This window comes from Trachurus trachurus (assembly GCF_905171665.1).
Source record: "Trachurus trachurus genome assembly, chromosome: 7".
NCBI classification, from domain to species: Eukaryota; Metazoa; Chordata; class Actinopteri; order Carangiformes; family Carangidae; genus Trachurus; species Trachurus trachurus.
Genome location: NC_139901.1, coordinates 23,516,809 through 23,544,172, shown reverse-complemented (window position 1 = coordinate 23,544,172; position 27,364 = coordinate 23,516,809). Strand labels below are relative to the sequence as shown.

At 42.0% G+C, this 27,364-nt stretch overlaps 1 protein-coding gene across 1 annotated transcript in view; it reads left to right on the top strand.

Annotated features, from left to right (window-relative positions):
- Positions 1-276: 276 nt before the first annotated feature.
- The window catches only part of LOC310988287 (dedicator of cytokinesis protein 3-like), a gene marked incomplete at both ends in the record, with an annotated part of 48,467 nt that continues 21,379 nt past the window's right edge, over positions 277-27,364 (top strand). The window contains 14 exons of the mRNA XM_083974830.1: positions 277-313; positions 6,863-6,946; positions 7,773-7,813; positions 12,188-12,243; positions 16,364-16,460; positions 18,002-18,150; positions 20,157-20,241; positions 21,644-21,685; positions 22,536-22,690; positions 22,867-22,948; positions 23,040-23,100; positions 23,204-23,351; positions 24,422-24,510; positions 26,122-26,247. Coding sequence (XP_083830956.1) covers positions 277-313; positions 6,863-6,946; positions 7,773-7,813; positions 12,188-12,243; positions 16,364-16,460; positions 18,002-18,150; positions 20,157-20,241; positions 21,644-21,685; positions 22,536-22,690; positions 22,867-22,948; positions 23,040-23,100; positions 23,204-23,351; positions 24,422-24,510; positions 26,122-26,247 — 1,252 coding nt within the window. The remainder of the gene's footprint in view (positions 314-6,862; positions 6,947-7,772; positions 7,814-12,187; positions 12,244-16,363; positions 16,461-18,001; positions 18,151-20,156; positions 20,242-21,643; positions 21,686-22,535; positions 22,691-22,866; positions 22,949-23,039; positions 23,101-23,203; positions 23,352-24,421; positions 24,511-26,121; positions 26,248-27,364) is intronic.

Genomic DNA, 27,364 nt, shown 5'->3' with positions numbered 1-27,364 from the left:
TTGAAGCTTTGATGGTCCTTCCTTCCTCACCCCCACCTCACCTCCCTCCCCTCCTCCTGCACACACACACACATATACACACACACGCACACACACACACACAACAGACACACACTCATACAAACGTCAGGGTACTGATTCCGGTCGAGACATGTAGTCCTCATGTATGAGCAGCCAGGATCGTTTGTAGCCCTCAGCTCTCTTGTTTTTTCAGCAGCATCATCTCTCGGTATCGACATAATGTGGCTCGTTGTACCGGAGGGAAAATAACCAAATATGTGGATACCTACAGAAGAGGAGAAAATCGGAGTTGGTGAGTCCATCTCTTCCTTTTTTTAATTGCTAATCTACTACGTTTGGTGTCGAGCTTATTCCCTTTTTTAATATAATTGACTTGAATCATTCAGCGTCAGGATGTTGCAGTTTGTGCTTGAGGAACACCCAATTTTGCCCATCGACATTTCTATCTAACACCCCCCCTCCCTTCCCCCACCCCCCATACACCCCCCCACCTCCTTCTCCTTGTTATTATGGCCATTACACCCAATGAAAAACACATATACTTATAATGGCTGATATACACGACCAGTGACTGCATAGAAGGGGGGAATTGCGTGGGATGATACAGACTACAACCCACACCACCACCTCACTGATGCCATCGCAGCCTGTGTGCACAGCCGCCGGCGCTGCTTTAAATCAGGCTCCTGTTCTTTAGTTTTGTGGTGTAGTTTAGTTAAATAACAACAAAAAAATCAAATGCGTCAGTGTAGCATTTTAGCCTTTTCTTTCCATAAGCATATCAGGAGGGGGAAGAGAGAGAGAGGGTGAGAGTGAGAGAGGAGGGGGGGGCGCGATTCGTGTTAAAACCACGAGGGGGCATCGTGACTGCGTACCTCCAACAGGTGTAGGCTTGAGTGAAACTGGAGTCTACCTGTAGACAGAGAGCAGAGAAACCCACCGCTGCTGCTGCTGCTGCTGCTGCTGCAATGACAGGCTGCACTGGAGCTCATCACTGCACAGTCCTTCCTCTGCTTGTGAGCACTTTGACCTTTTCACAAAGAGGCGACAGCGTTAGGTGCAAGATCAGCACTTCTCCAGTCAGATGAATATTTTATGATAAAAAAAAAATGTTAAAACGAGCTTGTGAAGCCTGTGGTGTGCTCTATAGCCTACCCACCATAGGGTTATTATAAAGTGGCTGCAGAGCCCCACAGTCACGGCTCAAGTGTCTATATACCCCCACGATTATACTAGAGGGTTTTCATTTGGGGAATGAGTCATGTCCAGATGCTCCACAGCTCGTTACTTGCAGGGCTACTCATGCTGGCTCGCACATGATACCACCCCCACCCCCTCCTTCCCTTACATACACACGCCCACACACACAGGCCTTATACACTTTGTTTAGATGCGTTACATTACATTTGTCCTGGTGGTTTCGTAAAGACCGCAGGATGAGAGCGCGGTGTAATCGCCTGTAATCTCGCCACTTTCTGGTGGCTGTAAATAGTAATGTTATCGCGTCTGAATCGCTCCTGCGTTCACCCCCGTGCAGCCATCATGGAATCACTGCAGTTCTTCTTTCTAAACGAGAAATAACAGTAGGCTTATTTTTGTGAGAGATGGATGGATGGAGGGAGGAGGAGGAGGAGGAGGGGGGCAGAGAAAAGAGGTAGTTGTGTGTGATGGAGCAACAGTTCGGCGCAGCCTCCGCATCAGTCGGTGTGGACTGACCTGGCGCTGTCCGTGGTGCTGAAATGCGGGGAAAGCGCGGAGCCTGTGTGCCTCCACAGTACATACTGTACCTTGTAAAGGCAAACCAAGGGACTCCAGTCACCTCCCTCCTTGCTTCATTCTCCTCAGACAACGTGTTGACATGCTATATATTGAATATTTTTCTCTAAAAAAAAAAAATCATTGTGAAAGATGAAGCCCACCCTGCTGAATTCAACTCACAATGCAGCCCCCCCATGGTCTGTTATCATTTCTTCTCCTGCTTCATCGGTGTCATTGTTGGCACCATTTTTGCACATTCTTTATCTCCTTGGCTAATTTTGTCATGTCCTGTAAATTGTCTCTCACCAATATTACCATAATACACCGATATGAAACAGAGCAGTGGTCTGTCAGCGGCCGGTCAGGCCTTTCTGTTTTTTTTTCTTCTTCCTCCTGGGTTATCTTAATGAGCTCTGTCTAAACAGGAAACAGTTGGAGACCACCTCATGAAACGTTAATGCCTCTCTTAGAATCGCTGCCTATTCATTATTTTCTTCTTGGGTGTGTTTATACAGGAAATAATATTAGTTTGTAAATCACTTGTGGAGGGCCAGCGAAGGCCGGCATTGTTGTGTTGCCCAGCTATTTCCCTCTGGAAATGCAACTGATGATTATTTCAATTAGTAATTAAACAATAATGGCTTGTTTTGTTCCTCAATTAATAATCAGTCAGTTAAATGTCAAAAGTATCCAAAGGTAAATGGTTACTATGCCTAAAAAAAAATAATAGAAGATAATCCTGAGGTTGTACAGTGTAAATATCTGGAGTTTCAGTAGATAAATGACCAATACATGATCAAATTCATAGCCATTAATTCAATAATAAACCCTCATTCCCATCTTCTTGAAATTCTCCTCTAAGTTAAACTTTTTCATTCTCTTATTTGCAAATGAGTCACTGATGGATTTCGAAGCAATATTGAGAGAATTTCTTTCCACTTTTATTGGAGAGAACTGTGACTGTAAGTCAGTACCTGCCCACATGAGAGAGAGTGAAATGAATCAGCTGGCTTCATCTGTGGCCACATGGACATGAGTCAGACACAAACTACTGTAGCAGTAGATGAAATAGTCGAGCCAACGAGGCCACCATTATCTGAAATGGACAACTCTGGGATCAAATGTGTTCACAACGGAACAAAAGATAGAGCTGATGTTCAACCGAGAGTCGGATTAGATAGAGAAATGTAGCCCAAAGAATAATTTGTCCATTATTTTTCAACCTTTTACCAAATCTCCAAATGAAAGCTAATCAACCACATTTGGGTGAGACCCTCTTCATTCATCACAGACCCTGGATCACAAAGCTACTTACATGCACACCAGCACAAAGAATAAATAAACAAATGTATGATTGCATGTGACGATCATGTTCATGTCATTTGAAAGTGTTTCGTGAAGTTTCTGATCTCACAGCTGTACCACTGCACTTGGATAGCATGCTTAGATCTCTGTGGCACTGACTGGAGATCAGATTTGGTAAAATGCACCCCTGCATGTGTGGCAGAAATCCTGAGGTTAGCAGGACGTCAGTGCAGTAATTTGCCTGAGTAAGTGTCCATGCATTGAAGGCATGCTGAACAACATGACTAAGTGGGCGAAGCCCAAAGACCGTTGTGTAATTTTTAACTTTGCTAGATCTGGGACAGAACTACTCAAGCCAGGAAAGCAGGACCTTCATGGTCTGCATACTCACATTGCATAACTGGAATGGTTTAAGGAGGAGCTCAGTAAGAAGCTGAGCTTCACTTGCACCAGTTACGATTGAGACTGGAACTAAAAGGACTAAGGAAACCAAAGAATATAAGTTCATTCCAGTGCTGCAGTTGAGATGAGCACAGTGTCCTTTTTAATAAAATGTTCCTCAGTACAGTGGAGCCATTAGCACACACAAAAAAAGCAGACCATTTATAAGCCGTAATAGTGTTTACTGTTGTTCTGGCAGGTTTTTGATGATGCCTCTCCATTCTCTGCAGAGTATTTCTCCCCTGTGGGTCATTGTACAGTTAGGTACCATGTGTGTGTCTTACTGATTCAAAAGCAAGGTCATTGGGCCATGCATGCTCGGCCCTAGGCTTCACTTATATTACATTCACTTATATATATGTACCACAGATACATTTTTCAAGACATAGCAACATGTAACAGAATGTACATTGAAAGGTGATATCAACCTCATGTCCTCTGTTGTATGAAAAACAATAACGTTAGGTTTCATAAGGTAAGATAAGAGAAACAGGTCAAAGGTCAGGCTCAAACAACTGAGCCTTACACTGACAGTTGTACAGTGAAATCATTTTTTCCTGGGCTGAATATACAGTATCCTCAGTGAATACAGTACGTTGTCAGTGGAAGTTGAAGCTTGTAGGCAGGTACACTGTAAATGAGACTCAGACATACACAGAACTTTGAATGGTTTTACTGCTTGCGAATGTGATGCAAGTGTGTGCTTGTGTTACAAAGACAAACCTCTCAACATGGATACAATGTTTGTGGTGCTACAAATCTCTCTCAGTGTGAAGAGCTCTGAATTGCCACATTTACCTGCAATCATCACTTAAAAGCCCCTTTTACACTGCAACACTGCAGGATTCCTTCAACAAGGGAAGGGAAGGTGGAGGTTTTTAGTATTCACTTTCCTACTTAGGAGGTTTCCTACTTAAGAAAAAAAAAAAGCAAACACTGAGTCTGCTCCCACATGACATGACCATTCTGGTTATATTAGGCTTTTTTCCTACGCACCATGGGTGGCAGCACTGCTGGTAAAGAGAAGCAAGTTAGAAAATGAAGGCACAACAGAGAAAAATGATATTAATTCTCACGCAGGCTGTCTAAAATATTAAAAAACTTCTTTTGAGCCAAGTCTATTATTTATTTTAAACTATGACACTAAGTAATTCCTTAGTTACAGTTTCCAGTATTAAACCATAAATAAAAGGGTCCACTTGATAACTTTTTGCATGAAATACCCAAAGAATACTGCTGTTGTAGCCTTGTAGGATCTGCTGCTGCTGCTGGTGTGGTTGTGAGTGCTGCTATGATAAATCAACTCCAGCTTGTGTTCTTACTTTATGCATTGCCAACACACAAATTTGGACTATTTTCAAACGGTAAAAACCTTTTAGTAGATATCTGAAAAACACACGTGAACAGGGAATAGACAACGTGTGGATGAGCTTTGATACATATTAAATATCCTTAGTCTGTCTAGTTAATTAAATGAAAGCATTTATAATCAACACCTCCAATATTGTTGCATTTGTAGTTTTTGACTAGAGTGATTCAGGCATGTTGTTGTCACGTTACCACTTTAGTAGACCTCATCCTGTCAACTCTAAAAGCTGTAGCTTCTGTGTTGTATTATTGTAAGTGTTGTGTTGTTATAGTGGGAGTAAAGTAAGTTCAACAACTTAAGGCCCCAGGCTGAGCCATATATTTGAAGAGTGTAAGTGGATATGCATACTCTACATGTATACAGCAGTGTGTATGGATCTATAGTGAAGTAAGAATGAAGTGGAGTCCCACAGTCTCCTCCTGTGTGTTCAAGCCCCTTCATACCAGTGAGTTACTGGTTACACAATAAGGGCCATGTGGACTATGAAATCAACTGAATGGAGGGACAGTCTGGACTGATTTTACTGTTGCTAAGTAGAAATGTTTGCTTTTGCCAAGCAATTTCCACGGCCTGTCCTGTCAGTCCTTCCAACATCCTACGTGCAACATGCTGAAGTCTAAGAGGTGAATTCTGTTGGTTTTGTTTTGAGGATATGTTAATGCTCGGCTGCTTTCCTTCACAGTGAAAGAGTGTTTACACAGCTTGGAGGTTTTGTGAGGGAGGACTATGAAAATATGAGCCTCTGTGATGCGCTCATCTCCCTTGAACATGGCAATCTCATCTTGTTCTGACGTGGTATCCACTGAAGAGTTTTCAAATAGTATGAGTGCAGGTTTTGCAATTCAAATGAAATAGAGGCCATTAAAGAACAGGAGGCTCAAATAGGAAATACTTAGTCCTGGCTGGGAAAGGGCCCAAGGCGGACTGAAAAAGGTGACGAGGAGGCTTTTTAAGTCTGTCCATCTCTCTCCCTCTAATACATGCCCAATACGCTTGACTTGAACTCCAGTGCCATGCAGCATCCATAAGCTTGCCATTTAAAAATGCCCGGATCCCTGCAGCAGTTACAGTGAAGAAAGCCCTCTAGTTTGTAGATGATCTGTTGCCATAGTTACCCGAGCACAGGAACTGAGCGCTCGTTACCCTCAAACAGGCAAGGGAGCTGAGCCCAAGCCCCTCCTTCTCTTCCTCCCCCTCACTGGGTCCCCTGGCTAGTTCATTAGCATAATGATTCACACCAAACTCTCCTTGAAGGGCCACCATTTGTAGGTTTTTAAAATTATCAGTGGAGCCCTGTCATTATTAAACAAGTTTGTCTTCACTGAGGCTTGTACACTATATGTTACATGACTATAACCGCAGTGCTACGTCGATGAGGACACGCTCAGGAAGCTATCCTATGGTGAAGGCCTTTTACTGTGGCATCTATCCCCTCAGGAGTAATCATGTTCTTAATCAGGCTTTGAGTCACAAGACGTTGCTGTGTTGTTTGGTCAAAGACTGCATGATGCTGCAAAAGCGGGTGGCACAGAAGGTCTGTGCTAATGCCGACTTATAATAAAGCAGCATTTAGCCATACTACTCAGCAAGCCTGTGTGGGCTCTATTTTGGGAGACAGTTCAATTAACTTAACATTGCACAAAAATCAGGCCGCTTAAGAATTAATTGCCTATTAAAATGACTACCCACTTCAGGGTGGGAGCTTGTTTACAGTTCGCTAAGCAGTGGTTCCTGTGTGACACAGTGTTTAGATGTTTGCATTTAACAGCTTATTAAAAAGCTGCAGTAGATGCCCTGCTACAAGCCCAGAATACATGCCGTGAGGAGACACAAACGCGTAGAGGGTGTACCTTGCCAAACCAGAGATCACACGGGTGAAACCAAGCATCTTTGTAATGTAATTTTGTAAAATATTTATCCGTCACCGTGGTCTCCTGATTTTTTTTGTATCTTTTCTTCTCTACACAGTGATCTGCAACTTCCGGTCACCAATATGTCAGGCCCTGGTCCTGGAGATTGGGGAAACTGTACAGATTCTGGAGAAGAGTGAAGGTAAAAGCAGTGATGTATTCTGTGTCAATACATGCCTGTCATAAACAGTGCATCAACTATTGTGTTTGACTGTAAACAAACTGCAGGAATTTACTGTAAAGGTTAAGACATAAATGTTATATTTTTCTGGGAAGATGGAGGTTTTTTGTATGAGGGCTTGTCGACATTCTTTAGTAACATAAACATCATTGCTATTTTTAGGCTAGTGTTGTTAGACTCAGTATAAATTAGACTACCTTTAGGCCATATAGGCCGTATAGGGTCTAGTATTTCTTCCCCAGAATTTTATTCCTGAATGGAGAGGACTTACGAAAAGAATTTAGATTTTTATGTTAAGAAATAAAAAGTTAACAATTAATTTTACAGCTCCATTACTTATTAATGATTTGCTTATTTATCATCAACTCCTCATTCATTATAGGACAAACAGGCACATTATACTATTTCTTTGGTTTCTAAGTTCTAGGTTAAGCAAATATGAAAAATCCAAATTAACTTCACCATCTTGCCTCGATGACATAATTGGTAGTTTCTAAGTGAATGGTGGCTAATTAAACCCTTTTTATTTGTGATTTCATGGCCAGTAAATTAAGAGACTATGAAGAATCCACAGCATCAGTTGAAATAGCATGGTTTGCATTTTAATAATTTTTCAGTGAAAATCACATAGGCTCTCTTGCAACATCCATTGCTGAGCTACGCTAAGCCAGGCTAGCCAAGTACCAAGTACCACAGCAAAATGGTGTAATTGTGCGCACTTCATGCAATAATGTGTTTCATTGTGAGTTAGCAAGGTTTTCTGATGTGCATTCTTATTTTCCTTTAGGTTGGTACAGAGGCTTTTCCACCAAGAAGCCATCTATCAAGGTAATTATAACAACATACGCAAATAAATGGTTTATCATTGTACTCATTCCTACAGGCTACTGACAGTATTGTGTATTCAAATGAATTCAGAGTGAATAAAATGCATCACAAGACTCCTATTTGCAAGCACAGGATGTAAAAAGACACAAAAAAAACACCATCATGTGATTTGTAAATTAGACCTACATTAATAACGCTGAATTATTCCAGCCTGTTAACTAAAATTGTTGGCCACCAGTGTTTGATATGAGGTTATATGTGTCAGACAAATGAAGTGATACCAGCACATCAGTAAAACCGGTTGCTCTGTAAAACAAAGTGGTCTCCACTTCAAGGTTTCATCAAAGCCCACTGCATTTTTGTGAATGATAATGTGATGTGAGAGATGTGCATCCCAGAAATAACTGTCTAGACAACAAAGACCTTAATGACTGATTAACTTATTGAATAGAGCTTTGATTTGCCAAAAATAGAAATCTCCTGACCTGCATTTCCAGAGGTGCATTTAACAGTAGTTTGGACTTTATAGCACACAAGCACTAAATGTAATGTAATTTTTTAAGTATACATTATGAAAATATAAAATATACAGCACTTAATATGATGAAAAAATACCAGCTGTACATATTGTGAGCACATCACATGTACATGATGCACATTGTGGTATGAGACCCTATTATTCTCTATTAAACTGTGCGACTGCACTTTACAGATCACCGCAGCATCATGGACCCACCCACTGAGAGTATGCAGTATTACTACTGCACTGTTTTCCCTCCTGTGCAGAATTTGCCAAAAGTCTAAATTTTGTTTTCTTCTCTGCCAGCAGATGGTGCAATTAGTAATGTGAAAACCAGTCATTACACTAAAACAAGCATTTTTCTAAATAAAATGGCAGTTCAGTCCAATCTATAACACTAAAGGACTTGTTTCCGTCACTGACTGCTGCAGGACAGATGCGGCGACAGTCTATGTGGTGTTATAGCAAAGCATAAAGAAGGTTCAGATGGAAGGAAGGATGGAGGGATTGAATCTCAGTTCGGAGTTCAGAGTTTGTTCATTCAGCATCGTTGTGATAAATCCTCTGCAAAACACTCAGTAAGAAGCGATCATAGTTGCAGAAGGCCCAACAATACAACACCGTCACGGTTAACAAAAATCAATACTCTGCACTGCAGTAAATGGTTATTAAATATGACTGACACATCTTCTTCCCATTGGATTTATTGTTCAGTAAAGGATGTTCCTGGCAGGCTTCGTTCTTGATAACCTGTAGCAGAGTAGTCACTGTACAAAGTTAGAGAACAAAGATGTGGAGCCTGTCTGTCCACACAACAGACAGAAGAATAACCAGAGTCACAAATTATGAGAAACATGGAAGCAGCGGGTAATTTTTACTACTTTGTACGTCTACCCTGTTTGAGGTCGACATGTCAGAAGCTGGAGTGTTATGTGATGCTGCTAAAATGTTTTAAAGAAAGCACAAAGCTGTCCAGTCCTGGTAAATGTAGGTGTTAGTGGCTACATGCTGTCCTTCTCTACTCTCATCAGCTATTTACAGTTCTTACTAACACCCCTCCATTTTGTTATGTGCTGCGCTGCCCACATTCAGTCGCCCCCATACTCTCTCTGTGCTGAAAAGAATTTGTTGTGTTCACAGTGGCCAATTCTTCACATCTGGTAGATTAGAATATATAAGACGAACTGCAAAGTTACCAGCTGGCACCACTCAGGCTCTCATGCCCTTCCCCTGCTAAGCCAAGCAACAATAGGGTCCCTTGTTTCTTCATTTTGTCTCTTTAGTCTATGTAAACAGTGTGTGTTTTATTTAAATAATTGTAGCAGCCAACATAATTTAGTTAAGAATACCTAATAACAACATAATACCATGTACAGTGTCTACTATGAGTACACAGTGTTTACAATATGTAAATGTAATGTGTAATGCTGGTTCTCTGAAAACTCAGTGAGGAATCCCTGTGCATGTATTTGTAGACTGTGTGCCCTGAAAAAGCAAAGCTCACAGCCACATTTAAATGCTTATGTGAAAACATACATCCTACACACACGCATCTCCTGAAGTGAAGCAGTCCCCTGGTTGAATCGAGTGGAACAGGACATTGTGAATTTGTACTTTTGGAGGTGGCAACTGATCTGGAATTAGACACAACTCACCTCCCTTCAGTGGGATTTAGGAAATACCAGGAGTACTAGAAATCCAGATTCATTTCCTCCTCCAGAACAATTTGGATCGCCCCTGGGCTTAGGAGAGAAGAAATTAGGCAGATCTATTGCGAACTTAAAACCTGTAACCCCTGGCAACCGTTGTCAACACCCATGGATGAGTGGCGCATGCACACCACTCTTTTGCATGAACAACCAAGGGCCTGGGGCTTGATTCTTCTGAGCCGGCTGCGACAGTGGTGTCTTTATTGTCTGACCCTGAAAAGTGCTTGATGTGAGCTTTACAAGACAAAATCTCTCTCTTCCCTCTGACCTGACCCTGTAGGATGTGGTGGTGGGCCATAACTGGGACATGGCTGAAGTCCCCCTCCTGTTGTTGAGCCTCTGTCCCCACAAACCTCACCACCTGAGTCGACAATCACGGGGTCACTGACACCACTGATTGTTGCACCACTGGGGGTCCATAACCTCACCTTCCACAAATATCCAGCCCTGCATATAGCCCTCTACAGAAACACTATGCCTAAAGGGCTTGTCCTAATAATGCCTCATCTCCTTCATACACACTGGGACCGTGAGCAATGATTTGCTTAGCAAAGACCTGACAGGAAGCCAGAATCTTACCATCATATAAATCTCTGTCCTCTCTTTTATCATCTAGTCATGCAGGTCAATCGATAGCCTGGCTGCTGCCCACTTCCACACCTCATGTAGGTCGACCTTGCAGGGTGTGGGGAAGGACTTAGCCTCTTCTTAGAGGAACAAAAAAACCTGATCTGTCCCAGAGAGGCTCAGGGCAGAGAGCTAAATGAGTGCTAAGTGATGTGCTCCGTCTGCACCAACCACAGCTCTTAGGTATTAGCTCTTAAGTGTTGTTTCTTCACTTGTGATGGGTGGGAAAGATGGTTCGATTCGGCAGCAGGGGTGGTGGCGGTGGTCGCAAAATACTTTTTGCCCCACTGCTGTTGGCCCTGGACACCCTGCTGGTGTGTGTGTGTGTGTGGTAGGTTTGAAACAATGGGTCCAAAACCTGAGTGGGACGACAGTAGCTATAGTGAGGAACCAGCTTCTCCAAACAAAACCTTAGCCTCGTTTAGTCAAAAGGGAAAACTGTGAGAACCTGCTTATCCTGGTCAGACAGGTTGGAAAGATTAACACACAGTGATCTCTCTCCTGCTGTGGCTGGGCCCATGTGGCCACAGCTCTGCGCTGCACCTCTGGATACATGGAGGATTAAGTCCATGATGGCAGACCTGGACAAGGTGCTCCCAAACCCTCACCATTCACAATCAACCCTTATGCCAAAAAGGCTTGCCCCAAATAATAACACCTCATCTCCTACATATACGTACGTTGGGACTGCAGACAGGAGCTGCTTAGTAAGGACCTGAGGAGAAGCCAGATGTTTACCATCATATACCTAAATCTCTTTCTGCCAGATGAGCTGAGGGACGGATGGCATCCTCTGCATTGGCCTCAATCTCCTTAAAGAGTAGATCCAAATTAACATCCTCCTCTTCCTTTCTGCCACCATGCTCCCCCCCAACCCCGAACCCCCCTACCCTACAACTCAAGGAGCTTGTCCAACAAAGGGGGTCTTCCTCCACAATATCCCACCAGCATTTGCCAACCAAGACCACAGAACATCCAGACATTTGTCGCCACTAACATTGCCCTCACAATGGCAGCCATGGGGGAGCACAACAGTAGCTGAACCGTACGCCCACAGAAGCGCTCGATTATGTGTAACACAAGGTCCAGGTCCACCAAGAAACAATAAGCGCCACCTGAATGAAAACTAACCCTTGATTAAAAGATGCTAAAACTCTACAATCACCACGCTCAAAGACTTAGCTTGATGGCTGCTTCAATGACACCTAACTGGACAATCTACAGTCAGGATAGCTGAGGAGCAGGAGCGACCTTCAAGGGCAGGAACACTGTGTGCGGACGGCCCCAGGCGGCTATTAAGGAGGACTGGCTGGATCATGCAGCTCAGATGATTGGTTTGTCCCCTGACAGACAAGGTAGTAGTGGAGCTTCCATGATAGGTCGCACCAGAGGGCGCATCCCATAGTGAGATACAGAGGGAGGTTTGAAATAAGGACACAGTATACTGTAGGTTGCAGGAGAATGAAAACGTATACCTGTCACACTCACTAACGTCTCTGCTCCTTCTTCTGTCCACAGGGTATTTTCCCAGTCAGCTATGTCCACTTGAAGAAATCCACAGTGACCAACAGAGGGTGAGTTGTTGTGTGTATGTTTGTGTTTTTATTGGGGCTTGTGTAACATCAGAATTAGGGACCCACAGATCCAACCTATTTATTGTATTATTAGGTATGTGCCCTGTCTTGATATACTCACAAATATACAATAACAACTAAACAAAGCAAAGCAAAGCAGAAAAGGTTGCCAGAGTAGCAAATTATTGTCCTTGGAAACCTGGCTGCACGGATAGAAAAATCCATATTGGCTGGGGTTGCTCATGAGTTTTGACAGCCTGAACATTTAGTACAACTCAACGGGAAGTTTGAATTACAGTTTTACAGCTTGGGACAGGGAGGAAATCCTATCATTAGGCCACTTCTTAAAAGAAGAGTAAGATTACAGTTTAACTGTTTTAGCTGCTCAGTCTGACACAACATTTTTTCTCTTGATACTGAGTGTGATAAATTAATGCAAGGGTGTATCAGGGGTGCCGGTGATCTGAATTCCCCATATTTAGAGTTTATATAGCTGACTGTGTGGAATTCCTTGGAAACATATTTCCATATTTCTGACTTGGCGGCTCTGTGTGAATGAATTGATGAATGAATGTGACTGATGGCAAAAACACAGAACTTTACACTGAGGCTTACAAAGAAACCGTATTTCAAGGCCTAAAACCTATTTTCTCAACTAGCTTTTTACTATGAGTGATGGAGTCCCACAAAAAGTCTCTATTATTTCACAAAAGAGATTCACACATTCATTTTTTCAGCCTTGTTTCTTTCACTTTCAAGTGGGAGGAGCTCAGTGGAAGAGGGTGATGCCATGCATCTCTCTGCACCAATCAGAGTTCATTAACATTTGAATCAAAATGTGGAACAACTTTGGGGTAATATGTTGCTCAGCGGTTCAGAGGCTTTAATCTGGTTTGGTTATGGATGGTGGATGGAACCTACTTTGTTTAATAAAGTAGGAGCTGGTGTTGAGATCCAGTATATCCGACTGGTTCAGTTCTAATTATCATTATGGCAAGGCTTTAAAAAAGCCACTGCAGAAATTCTGCAAATATTTTGAGATATTGCAGATATAGGAATTCATGCTAGAACTTTTTCTTGTACATATTATTGCTGTAATGTGGTAATATTGGAAAGATGTATATTCATGTCAGTTTACTCGTTGGTTTGTTCAGTGTCAGGGCAGCTGTAAAATTGCCTTGATTTATGGCTGTAAAAAAACAAAGTACATCTCAGTGAAAGAGTTTGAGGATAAATACAAACAAAAACAGACTTGAGACTGGTTTGTTTAAACACTTGGGTTGGGCAATACGACAATGTAGTGGAATTAGATGGCAATATATCTGACTGTACCATGCTATATCAGCAGGAATCCCCATCTGTTATTCCAGATAAACACTTTCTCAACTGAATTACCAGAGAATTCAGTATACAGATATTAAAATATCTACATACAAGATGAATCTGAGCCAATATTGCATCTATGCTGACCAGCTGTGGGTTAGACTGAGGGAAGAACTTTTGCATACATACAAAAAGTATTTTATGTATGAAGAGAGTGCAGTTTTAAATACTGAAGAGCTGTTGTACACAATGGGGGCAATGGTCTCTTTCTACAGACCCATACCTACCAGAACTTTACTGAGGACGTACTGGAGGCCTACATAAGCTATGACAATAAAAAAAACTATTTAAAATTGTATTCTCTAAGTGCCAGGAACTCTCACTGAGTACATGAGTGAATGAGATACAGATTCTTCAACTGATCAATGTTAAGGTATGCACATCCCTCCCTGCATTGTTATCTAATTTCAGCTCACCGCTGATTTGTGACGATCTAATCTTCAAGAGAATTACCACCTGGCAGCTGCTGACACAAACACACACACACACACATACACACACAGACACTGGGGTCATCCAGAGATTCTGCCACAACAGCCGTCCGTGGCTGCAGAGGCCAGAATAAAGACAAAGACAGGAAACAGAGCTCTTTATCAGCCTGAACTCATGGTGCTGAAATCTGCAGGCTGGGATCTGTGGCTCAGTGTGGACTGGGAGTTTGCTGTTACATCACCACCCTCCAGTTGAGTTACCACATAGCAGGAGCACTCAAACAATTAAAAGTGCAGACTTGGAAATTGACATTATTATACTTCCTTGCTCCGGGAGTTGCACTTTGGGAAATCTGCTTTGCTGTCTCACGGAGTTAATGAGGTGACACACCTACTGCGTTTCTGTACTTCTCCCAAAGCATCCCCACCACAGACTATCACCCTGATTCATTGTGTAATGGAGATGTTTCCCTTGTTGCGAAAACAGTGATACAGTTTCAAAGTTCACTCTTTTCAGCACAGGTCAGAGCTTAGTGAGCAAAATGCTAAGTGTCACAAGAGAGCTAACCTTTGGTTTAATGTTTCTCTGTGAATGTGGTCACACAGGAAGGGTCTGTGTGTTGTGGTTTTTATTGGACAGCTTCACCCTCGGAAATATTACCTCTCTGTCCTTTCATGGTTGTTAAATCCTTCAAAATGTCTTGAAGCAGTGCCATGCATACATGTGTGTTTTTGTATGTTTGTGTACAATACAGTGTTACAGTGTTACAAAGGCATGTTACATTAAAAAATGTAATCATAACAAACTGCTCAGAAACTGCTGAAAAATCTTCTGGGGATGTATTTCAGACTGCATCTACACCAAACAGTGCAAAGTCAAAGATCTCAAGACCATAAATGATAAAATTAATGGAATATTATTATTTGCAAATTGGTTCATTACTTTTTTTGTGTAATTCCACTGAAAATCAATCAAGCAAATAAACAAGCAAACAATCATGATTGGAAACAAAACCACTGTGGCAGAGATACATCACGTTACATCTCATGTTTCTTTGCTCTCAGCTCAGTTATTTTGAGGAATTGACTAGTATTAATTTAGTTTCTGTTTTGTTTTAGTCTTGAATTTAGTTTTTCAGGAGGAAAGCAAATTTGAGGGATTTTTTCCTATTAGTTGTATCACACAAATGTCCCAATCAGTCATTTCTACAAAAACTAAGCTAATTTGACCTGCAATTCAGTTTAGTTTTATTTCGTTTTGCATTGTTCATTGTAGTTTTTATTTAAAACATCAGTCATTTTTAATTCAGTTAAGTAAATTATTTTTTACTGTTCGTTTTTGTTTTAGTCTTAGTTTTATTAACTATATAACCCTGCTTCAAAGCCTTCATACCCATCTTCTCTAATCAACATATTGAAATAGAAAACAAGACATTTTAGTTTAACAAGCAGGCAGCCTAAAGGTTTGGAGCTATTAACTGACCATCAATAGCTTACTTAAGAGCCAGAGGGCTCCTAAATGTAGCGCTACCGAGGGTAACAGCAAGTCAGCAAAGAAGACACAGCATGTCAATAAGACAACTTTGAAAGTTACCAGGAGGTATATTTGTCCTCTTGGGCTAGCGGTTAACAACATTCCCACACCCACTGTGGCAGTGTTGTGTGGACATTTACTGTGGTCGTTGCTATTAATGTTGTTCAGCCTTTAAAGTACCTGATAATATTTGAATACTGCACATTATCATTTAATTTCCAGGCAAACCACAGTCACAATTTCTAAAAGTCCTGACGCAGATCATCAAAAATACTGTGCCTGGAAATATATACAGCATCAAAATATTTTTAAACAGTGAATTATGTGAATTGTCACTTTGACTTAGAAATAGAAGTGATTGTGAATGAATGTTTGTCCCTATATGTCCCTCCTGTGATAAACTGCTCTTGCCCAATGTCAGCTGGTATGGCCTCTAGCCCCTCCCCCACTGCCCTATAAAGATAAGCAGTGTTGGTAATGGATGGATGGATATAAAGTGTCATTTTACATGTTACAGAGACCCTATGGTCACACTTTGTGATGCTCACAGAATATGGATTTACATGCACATAAAGTAAACTGATGTCAACCATCCTTCAAACCACCAGTAATGAGGCGTGACAGGGGTTTGGGTAACTGTGCTGTAAGACTGAATTTCAAATGGTGTAAAACCTTCCCTTTCCCATGATTTGAAAAAGTAATCACATTACTGTAACACGTCACCAAGTTAAAATTACTTGCCCGACACTGACATTTGTGTTTTTTGCTGCAGGCTGTGCGAGACGGTGGTGCCCCTGGAGGACCCTATTATCACAGAGACCACCTCCTTGCTGCAGGAATGGGGCGTCTTGTGGAAGCAGCTCTATGTGGTCAGTGATAAACCATTATAATAATACAGTTCTTTTCACACACGTCGAAACCAAATGCTAAGCAATGAATATGAGACTGGATCTAAAATTACCAAGATTTTCACGGGAGTTGGAAGAAGAAAAAAAGCTTTTGCAAAAGAAATTGCATCCGTAGCTGTTTCATTTGCATCCTCCTCAGGGATAGGCTTTTCTAGTTTGTATGTCCTCACTGCACCTAATTCAACACCTGGTATAACCAGCAAAAGTGTTGAATAGCCTGAGCTGTATCCCAAACATACAGTGACAGCTCCTTTAGATATTTCCCCATAGCATGTCGTTCTGACTGTCACCCTATATTTCCATATACTATCTATGTAGGAACAGAAATGGTGGTTGGACACAGATAATGGCCTACAGACCTGTCATATGCAATTTCACGCTTTGTCATTCGACCATTGATTGAGCTTGGCCTGCCTCTCATAGTTTCTGCATCATCTTAAGATCCACCACCTTCAGTCAGCCTTTACTTGCTGGGCAAAAGTGATTACTGGAAACCTAAAGCATCCTTAATCCTGCTAAGTGTCGAGGGGGCAGGCAGAAGTGGTTGGTAGGGCTTTGAGTTTGGAGCGGAGTGGATACGTTGCAGAGCTGGCAGCAAGTTTTTACATAACCTCTCGCTGAGGACTGCTCATGCTCTGAGCAACTAAGGAGCCGGAGGCATTGGTGTGGTGATGTAACTTTCTCTGAAGCTCGACTAATGTGAAGGGCTGATTTAACAGTGGCTCGTTTTGGTGCTCACCCCCTGTGTGATATGGGCCATGTTGCCACAGTTGCGTCCATAATAATAGGATGTAGCAATGGCTGGATGTTGATACATTTCACCTTATTGTTGCCAATTAGAATTCATGGTACTACTTCGGGGAGCAATGGCCTAAGCATAACTGTGTATCTGTTGTAATGTACATAATTAGCCCGGGCAGAACAGTCGTCCGAAAGGGCTCATCAACCCTGACAAAAATCTTTGTTTTTCTGCAGCAACCAGCCTTTGAGAACATGTAATGTTTATCCTCATTAAATTTACATGGGCATTGTGGTGGCGCTTAATCTTCCCATTTATGTAAACAAACCTGGGTGGTAATGTGGGCTTGTCCTACCATTAGGCAGAACAGAGAATGCCTGAATTAAAAGGGTTGTCCTTGGCCCATGAGAAATGGTGATGAAATTAATTACCGTGAGGAGGTCAAAGCAGCCTTGCAAGAGATATTTATTATTTTTATTTCATTAACAAAATCAGTGGGCTTAAATCTCAGCGGCAATATGGTTATACAGTAGTGTATTAGTCCTGATCATACTGTAACCTGAGGTAAAATAAATTAAGATACTTTTTGATTTTCTTTTCCTCCGTTTTAGTTTTGTAGTCATATTCACAGACGATTTACATCCCAGGTAGCATGAATGAGAGTTAAAATCTGGGATGAATCTCATTAATAGCCTTTACATGAATGCTGCAGTAGAGGGAGATCTCATATCCTGACTAAATCTTTTATTGGCTACGTCAACAGAAACACAAGGTGGACCTGTTCCATAAGCTCCGTCATGTGATGAACGAGCTCATCGACCTGCGCCGGCAGCTGATCCAGGGTCATCTCGCCCAGGACCAGACCCGTGAGATCAAGCGGCACATCACCGTACGACTCGACTGGGGCAACGAGTGAGTAACTTTTACACTGAATGTACTGTTTTATGAAAGTTGAGGATTGAAGACTTGTTCTCCAAAAAAAAAAAAAAAAAAGCTTTGTATTTAGCTGTTGGCCACCAAAGAATACAATATTTCCTTGGCACTGGAGAGATCTACAGCACTGGGTGAGTGGGTGCGTAATAGCATCCTCTATGATGTCATTTTATGGTCATTTAGCAGATGAGTGAATTTCAAGCAGCTTAAAGTCAATGCACATCCCCCTGGAGGAACTGTGAAGCCATACTCTTACTGTTGCCAGTTTCAAACTCGATCCAACCGAGCAGTGACAGGCATCCATAACAGAGATAAAGATGTGAGGGCTCCAGCTCGGCTGAGGAAGAGCTCTATGTGGAGGGCCCATCTGTCAGTTTCGTACAAGATTCACTGAACAATTGCACATTTGAACATACACGCATATAATCTCTTTGAACTACATTGCTGTATTGGCCAACATTAGTGCGTGTCATGCTTGAACAGTTTTACTGTATTTGTTTTAACTCTCAGAAGTGGAGCCTGAGATGCATAGTATTAGTATTGCATTCACCACGCATGTCAGTGCTGTGTGCCACACTCTGACCTGAAAGCTGTAGTGATTTGATTTCATGGTCACTGCAGGAATGATAGTAGGCTACTCCATGATTCGAGGCTGCACAATTTAGGGTTACAGTAAGGTATACAACAGCATGACATGAAGCAATGGTGCAAGTAAGCAAAGGGTATATTTACTCCAGTGCTATACTTAACCTCTTTATTCCTACAGACTCTGTCAGGAGGTTTGTGAGTATCAGATCATGTTGAGTGGTCAAGCACTGTTGGGAAAAAAAAGGCCAAATAATTCTTAGGAGTCAGAATAAAACGATTCACAAGACAAATCTAAAAGTGCCCACTGGATGTGAGGATGTCGCCATGAAAAATGGAGTCTCTTGTTTGAATATTTCATCCAGTGTCACTGATAGATCAAACTGTAGCTTGCAGCAAAGTTATACAGAGCAGTTATACAGTTTTAATAGAAGTTACACTGGTGAGAGAGCAGGCACTTTCATTATGTATTTAACATTTTGTTACATTATGTTTTTACTCCTCTTTATTTCTGAGGCAAATATCACACCTATTATAATAGACAATCCAATTATTTTACAGTATGGTCTGCATGTGTGTGTGTTCTGTATGACACAAACAGTGATATTACACAATGCTTCAGTAGAATTTAATGTTGGAGCAATGCAAATCTACTATATGAATTCATACCATTTGATACTTGTGCTTAAAATCATTAAGTAACGACCTTGAAGAAGTCTGTTTCATTATCTGTGGTGGCAGCTAAGGCCGTACATGGTAATTACAGGTTTGTTTTACGAACACATGCCACCAACTTAGTGTTAGTGACTCGTGTCCCCTGTGATTTTGTGGGTGAGTCATACCAGACACCCACTTCATAAAACTGTGAAATGCAGGGACTTCTGTATAATTTCATTAGAGATAGATAGTTTGGTTTAAAAAGTAACTTATTTAAATGAAAATCTTCGAGATTGCCACTTAAAAATGAAATTTGACATTTTAGGAAATACATAACATTTTAACGACCAGTATTTTCTTGGCCTTGAGCAGTTGCCAAGCAACCAGCACAGACTCACCATAACTGTAATACCCTAGTAAAAACGGGCAATTCTTGTTTTGTTGTTGTTTTGTTGCTTTTGAGATTCTGGTAGCCAAGCTAGTTGTTTCAGTCATTTTGCTTATACAGGAATGTGAGCTGTGTCAGTACCTCAGAATTATAAGTACAATATTTAATTAAATGTTTATAAATGAGAGTTTGATGATTACCCTTAGATTACTGTACATAGTTGAATAAGACAAAAAATAAAACAACCTGCAATTGCTGTATAGAGCTTCACATCTGATAAACATTTGAATTTTGTAATATGACATTGTTTTTACTCTCTTTTTCTCTGATACATCCCTGGTCTTATTTTCTCCAGGCACCTTGGCTTAGACCTTGTTCCCAGAAAAGAGTTTGAAATGGTGGATCCAGAGCAGATCAGCGTATCGGAGCTATACAAACTGGTATGTTGGCTGGTTTTATTTTAGAACGAGTGTGTGCAGTACAAGTCCATTCCCTGAATTATTAAATGGATTAAATTAATGAAGTGAATGTGTATTCTTTGGATGATTAAAATGCAATTGTATATATCCCTCCCTGCAGCATGCATTCTCTGTATCTGTAGCGATGACTCAAATGATGCTGTCTTTACACACAATGAGCTGTTGTGTCCGCTGTGTGCGTCTTTTTTTTTCTTTTTTTCTGTTGCACAGCCTGGTTATACATATACGAACGTGACGTTGGATGTGTAGGGATGTGTGAATGTACCGATTATCAAATCATCCATAAGAAGGTGACTCACAAGAGAGCGCACGAGTCAGCTGTTGGAACTGCCTCATGTGACCTGTTCTTTATGCTTATCTTACCGCCATATTGAGTGTGTCCCTCTTCTTGCATCAACGTGACTCTCACAAGCGTGATTGCTGGCTAGCAAAGCAGACATAATGCAAAGTGACAGGGCCAGGTGAGGCGACGGGAAAATGAATGAATGATGAATTTTTAATTTATTTATTTTTTCCCAAATAAATTACATATTTTAGTCTTAGTTGCTCTAAACCTCCAACCAGACTGGGGGATATATTTCCATAAATAAATAATGTCTCAGATGTATTTTGGCTGTAGCGATGTGGGACTTCCAAACCTGTACACAGAGAGAGGGAGAGAGGGAGAGAGTGAGAGAGTGAGAGAGTGAGAGAGTGAGGAAGAGAAAGAGGAGACTTTCTGTAGCAGATCTAATTTTAGCAATATGCGATTACAGCACAGATGTTACGAAATCTAATGTAATGCTGCTGGAGACAGTTATCTAGGAGGGGGATCCTTTCTGGTTAGTTGTTGTAGCTCCATATGCTGATCAAAACACTTTCCAACTGCCCCGCAGCCTCCCATTATCCCATTGCCATGTTTCTCAGCTTTGCACGCAGAATGTTTGTGCACTAAATGCTCTGTCCAGAAACAACAGCGTAGCTCCTCCTTGCCAAAAAGCCTCCTGACTCTGTCGATGAAAGTGAGCTTGTTTTTGGCAGGGCATAAGGCCTTGGCACCTCTTCAGGTAGGGGAGTAGAGGAGTTCTTTCAGGCTGCTGAGCAGAGAGGTGTGTGTGGGCGATACTGGCTTTGTCCTCTCCTCTCCCACATGCTCACGTTTTGCCTCATGTGGGCTTCTTTTAGCACCACAGGAACAGTAGTATAGCCACTCTGCAACGTACGTAGGTTGACATTTTGTCAGATTTGAAGCCTCAGCCGATGCATTGCTCAGGCAGCGTGCGTCTCAAGCTGCTATAAATTAAATAACACAACGCTGCATGGGAAGAATAAAGAATGGGCCGACTGATCTGACATCTTTCCTTTGAACTTCACTCTTTTACAGCACGTATCCAGCAGACACTGTGGTCAGCAAAGCACAAATCAGGTACAGTCTCTGCAGACCTGTTTGTTTACAAATTCATCCAAACCTTTCATACTCTTGTCTGTCTCTTCAACTCCCATTTTATGTTTCTCCTCCAAATACGGAACAGTACATTTTGCCTATTCTCCTACAGACTCCTATTGTTGCTCATAATCCTGGTGATCTGGGGATTTCTCTCATCACACGGAGAATAAGAATTCATAGGGTTAAAATCTCTAGGTATTAAATTTAATTACAAGGTGTCACCGCTATGCTCCATAAGAAACTCACACCGCTGCTGCCAGGATGTGAGGGTTGATTCCCACTGGGACCACATATGCCCAAATGTATGCACAAATGGTACAGTAGAGCACTTTGCATAGAAGAGTCCACTTCATTTTATTTGTTCAGGAACACCAGGTTAAAGACCTGTTACACTGAAGCTTCACCGAGCCCTGTAAATATGAATTAAAGGCAGAAATTGCAAAATTACAAGTCACTGTATCTGAAAATAATAATAAAAGTATTCCTTCAATATTTACCTTGAAAGACTAATTTGCTGAAATGCATTGGGTGGCCATGATCACTGCACACGATCCCTGCAGCCTCTAACCACACGTACAGCTGCAGCTCTTCATAACTAATTCATCATTTCTTTATTTTGATGACGCCAAGTATGTCTACTCAGACTACTGTAAATAGCATGCACTTGTGACAGATTGAAACATACAGTGCACCAGTGAATTATTCACCCCCTTGCATTGCTGCCATTGATCTGTTAAATAAGCTTATCTATATACAGAATGGCAGGTACTTGGCCTCGCTCGCAGTAAGGACCTGTCTTGTTAGCGGTCACTTTCTTCTTCGTTCCCAGGGTGACAGCACGAGACAGCGCCATGGTGACGGTTGCCGTGTCCCCGTGTCGCACCATCTCTTCATCAATCTGAAGAGCTTTACTTACAACAGTATCAGCGAGGATGCAGACGTCTTCTTCTCTCTGTACGACACTCGCGAGGCCAAACAGATCAGGTACACGGAGGAATCTGAACAGATAACAGCCCCGAGTTGACCTGCAGCACGTACTGTTGCCGTGCGCATGCATGCAAGGGGGCTCGCACATGTCTACACACGCGGCCACTGTTGTTGATTGAGGCGCTCTGTGGTTGACTGAGCGAAACTGTGACCTGGCTTCTTTTTTTTTGCAGTGAGAAGTTCATGGTGAAACTGAACAAAAACGGAGGACCAAAGAATCCAGAGAAGATTGATCGTCTGTGCGCTCTCTTCACGGTGACGTCCCTGCTCCTTCTGCTTACAAATACCAAAAGCCTGTATTTCAACTGTGCACTGACATCTCTCTTGGCTTCCTATTTCTCTTCAGGACCTGAGCAGTAAAGACTTGAAGAGAGACCTCTACATTGTTGCACATGTCATAAGAACTGGTAAATCAGCGCAGTGTCCAAAATGCATGTTTAATGACAGCTTGTTTTTTTTGTTTTTTTTTATGAATAATACACGTTTTTTTTCTTCTGCTTTTTTGTCCAGGTCGTATGCTGCTGAATGACTCAAAGAAAGGCCCTCCTCACGTGCAGTACAGACGGCCCTATGGCTGTGCTGTGCTTGCCATGAGTGATGTTTTCCACACCATCACAGACCTCAAAGAGGAGAAGGACTTTGTGCTCAAAGTTTACACGTGAGTGTAGATGTGAAGCTCTTCTTCCATTTATTTACTTGGATCATAAATCCCTCTGAAACTTTATTGCGAAACATTGTTTGGTATGCATATGACTGTGTAATTGCCTTGTTAGTAGACACATGGCTTGTGTTCTTTTGGAAAATTTTAAGTGTCTATGTAGTGGGGTGGGAGTGTGTAAATGTTCTGCAAATGTCATGCATGATAACGTAGTGCTTCAGCGTTGATGCCTGGTGTGTTTTGACCAGAATGATAATGAAGTGTCCTCTGGAAAATCAATGGTTGCTCACCCCGGGCCGGTGATGGGGCACTTGGCGTGTTGTGAATCTGGCTGCTTCTGTTAGGCTGTGCCATAGAGAGCCTCTCCTGTGCACCAGCCGACCCAGTGAAGAAAGGAGAGACAGAGGATGAGAGGGAAAGAGATTGAGAGAGATGACACATGGATAAATTAGCTAAGTTAGAGGATGGAGGAAAGTAACATCGAGCTCAGCATTTTTCTCCTGTCACTCAACGGCTGGAGTGTCTCTTTGTGTTAATGCCGTCCTCCTCGGCGTCCGCTCTGGGTCGGAGGTCGTTCACACATGTAGCCATTTAGATATTTTAGACTTCTCTTGCATGGTTTTTCCAGGATAACAACACATCTTTGGTGTGAAATAAAGATTTCTAGAATAGAGGGCTGTCTTTTTTATTGGATTTCTGTGCTGAGGCGCACAGCTCTTCCCTTTAAAAAGCAAGCAGTGATTCAGTGCTGAGCTGCCTCCAAACTGTCGGCTCCTATAACGCTCCAGTCTGTGCAGTTCCCCATGCTTTTCCCAGGGGCCTACGGGCCCACAGTAATGAAAAAGGCTGGTAGAGAGCTAGCTGTCAGGTTTGCTTAGTGTGCTGTGCATTTGGGCTAATGTGCTGCTTGATAGCACCTCCCCCTGCTGCTACCTTTTCTCCAGGAGGAAATCGGCTCTGGGACACATGCTGTTCATATAGTCCCCATGCACACAGTCCTGATCCCTCCATCTGGACCCGCTAATGGGTGCGCTGTTAACAGCACCAACCCGCTTGTCTTCTCTCTCCAGATGTAACAATGAGAACGAGTGGTACCAAATACACGAGAACATCATCCGCAAGTCCAACACCAAGTACTCTGCTCCCAGCACCAACTACGGTAAATATGTCGCCTCTGCAGATCTGTTGCGTGTTTGGTCTCCTGGTATTGAACTTTCACATGTTTTTCCTTTGTAGTGAGAATTTAGAGACAATAAAAGTCAAAAGACAGTCAAAGTTAGTTGTTTATGTTTTTATCCAGAGGAGCAAATAGGATGGATGCTGATGGATGTATATTTGCTCCATAATAAGACATGTAATTAAAATACAAAATACAGCCTCAGTGGTATTCTGCTTAGATTTTCAGAAACCCAACTTTGAGATTTGGAGATGAATGGATTTTCTGTTTGTGTTGCTCAAAACAGTGAAAATAACATTTAAAATTCTACATCAGCATCTCTTTCTAGAAACAGTGTCCCAGTTTACTGTGGCTAATCCGCTGAGCACACTGTCACAGGTTTTTTTTTATAGGAACTATTTCCTTGGTAGGAAGTAGTTCCAAGTAGAAAAAAAAACTGTGCATTGTGATCGGATGATTCAGAGAAACCATTTACCCCCTGAGGGTAAGTGAGAGAATATGTTTTGTGTAATATGTGTGAACCATCCTTTCAATACCTCATAAAGGGAAATTAGACATCCTTCATCGTGATACAGTCTTGATCACTGTGACGGGTTGGGTGAGAAGTGCCATGAGATGATTTTGAAAGACTGTTTCTTGACTGATGCAGTAACTTGTATTCTTCATACTTTAAGAGCAAGTACAAGACATTTATGTTCTCTCCGCAAGAACTGGAACAGGGCTGCCAAATATACACCTGATGACAAATTTTGTTTTTTTTCTCTCCTAGAAAACCACCAAATAATATTCACAACTTCATGCATTTTTGTTTAAGACTTAACCCGATTGAAAAATTGTTGTTACCTCTCTCTTGATTGACTATTTGATTGATTGAGACACGATTTCTTTTATAAAAGTGCATGTGTTTATTTCCTAAAAATGCAAAGCAGTTCCTTTAATTCACTGGATTAGCCAAACACAGGCATTCACATCTAATCATTTTATCTGAAGGTGGTTGTACAATTAAAATTCTGTCCAATTAAAATCACTTTAATTACAGATTGGTTGCTCACCTCTGCTGGTGCAATAATAACCACCTGAAGGAGAAAACATATTGGATCTGAAGCAGCAGCTCAGCCAGTGGGTTAGATAAACCAAAGATATTGGTTATCTCTGCTTGTAAACAATCCATCTGAGTGGAAGTTTAAAAATTGGACTTGCTTTGAGGCTGAGCTCTGTCAATTCCCTATTACTTCTCTTCTTATAAGCGAGTCACACTTTACGTTATGACTCATGCCTCCCAGAAATCTGTCACTAGATTTGTGTGGTACCCGTATTTTTCTTTGCTTCTTTGCGTAATTCCACAACCCTGTTTCTCCTCCCTCCCTCTGTTCTCCTTGGCTTCGATCACGTCTCTCCATCCACTCTCCTGTCTGTCTTCTCCTCCCCCACATTCTGACTAACGTCCCTTAAATACTCCTCTTTCCCTCCCTCCTCCTCCTGTCTTCCCTCCTTTTTCTCCCTCCTACAACCCCACACCTCTTCACTTGTCCTTCCCACCCCATTTTTACACACACACACACACACCAACCCACAACCACCCTCTGCCCCCAGGCCTCATCATTTCCCTGCAGCTGCTGCGGGGAGAGCTGGAGCAGATCAGACGGGAGAACCAGGCTGTGTTCAACAGGGCCCTGGCACTTACACGCAAACTGGGTTTCCCAGATGTCATCCTGCCAGGTAAGGAGGCAAAGAGCAGTATAGGCAGTAATTGGGACGGAGAGGGTCAGGGAGGAGCTGGAGAGCAGAGGCCAGATGGCTTGGAGGAATGAAAAGCACTGGAACGGGCAGATCAGGGTTCAGAGGATGCAGATGAAGGAGGAGAGAGATGGGAGTGAGGGGTGAGGATGGTGCTTAAAGACTGTATAGAAGAAAACAGCAGGAAACAGAATTAGCAGGGGAGTGGGCTGGGTTATGAGTCAAATATACATTACTTTCACAGCATGTGATGGTGAGTAAATAAGTACATTCACTCAAGCAGTGTGTTTAAGTAGAGTTCGGATGAGGATTTCACATTTAACACACTGGATGGATAACATAAAATTACCAAACGTTTGGCTTTGACAGAAAAAGCAGTGTAATAGTATAATGGAGTACGATTTCTGTTAAAGTGAACAATCTTAATACTTAAAGGACTGGTATTTTGGAAACTCTTTAAGTTGTGAGATCAAGATTTAGGGAAGGGATTGTGCAAAATATAAAGAGCAGAGGTCTTCAAAGATAATTCAAAGAGAGAGAAAGAGAGAGGTGTGTGTTTATTTCCATATATTTCATCAGCTAACATTGCTGTGCTTGGTGTCTGATGAGCATGTTATCCTCCTCCTCTCCTCTCCTCTCCTCTCCTCTCCTCTCCTCTCCTCTCCTCTCCTCTCCTCTCCTCTCCTCTCCTCTCCTCTCCTCTCCTCTCCTCTCCTCTCAGCCTGAAATACCGCCCAATATCACTCCTTGTGACTCATCTATCCCCAAGGAAATGACTTGGATATAAATAACTATAATCTGATTGTATAAATAACTGCAATATCTTCCTCCACTGTTGCCACTGATATTTATTCCATTAAACACTGACCTCACAAAAGGTGCTGAGCCAGTCATGAGCTACGGTGTATTACAGCTCAGCGGGGTCATTTCTCATTGACAAGAACAACGACGTGCGGTGCACATCTTAGTCTGCACAGCGGCTTAATTTATGTTGACCACTCGCAGTTCATCTGTAGAGCAGCGGCTGTCATGTACTTATTAACATTGCCAGGGAGGAGACGTGTTTGTAATCATGGTCTGGGAATTTCTGAGATGTCCA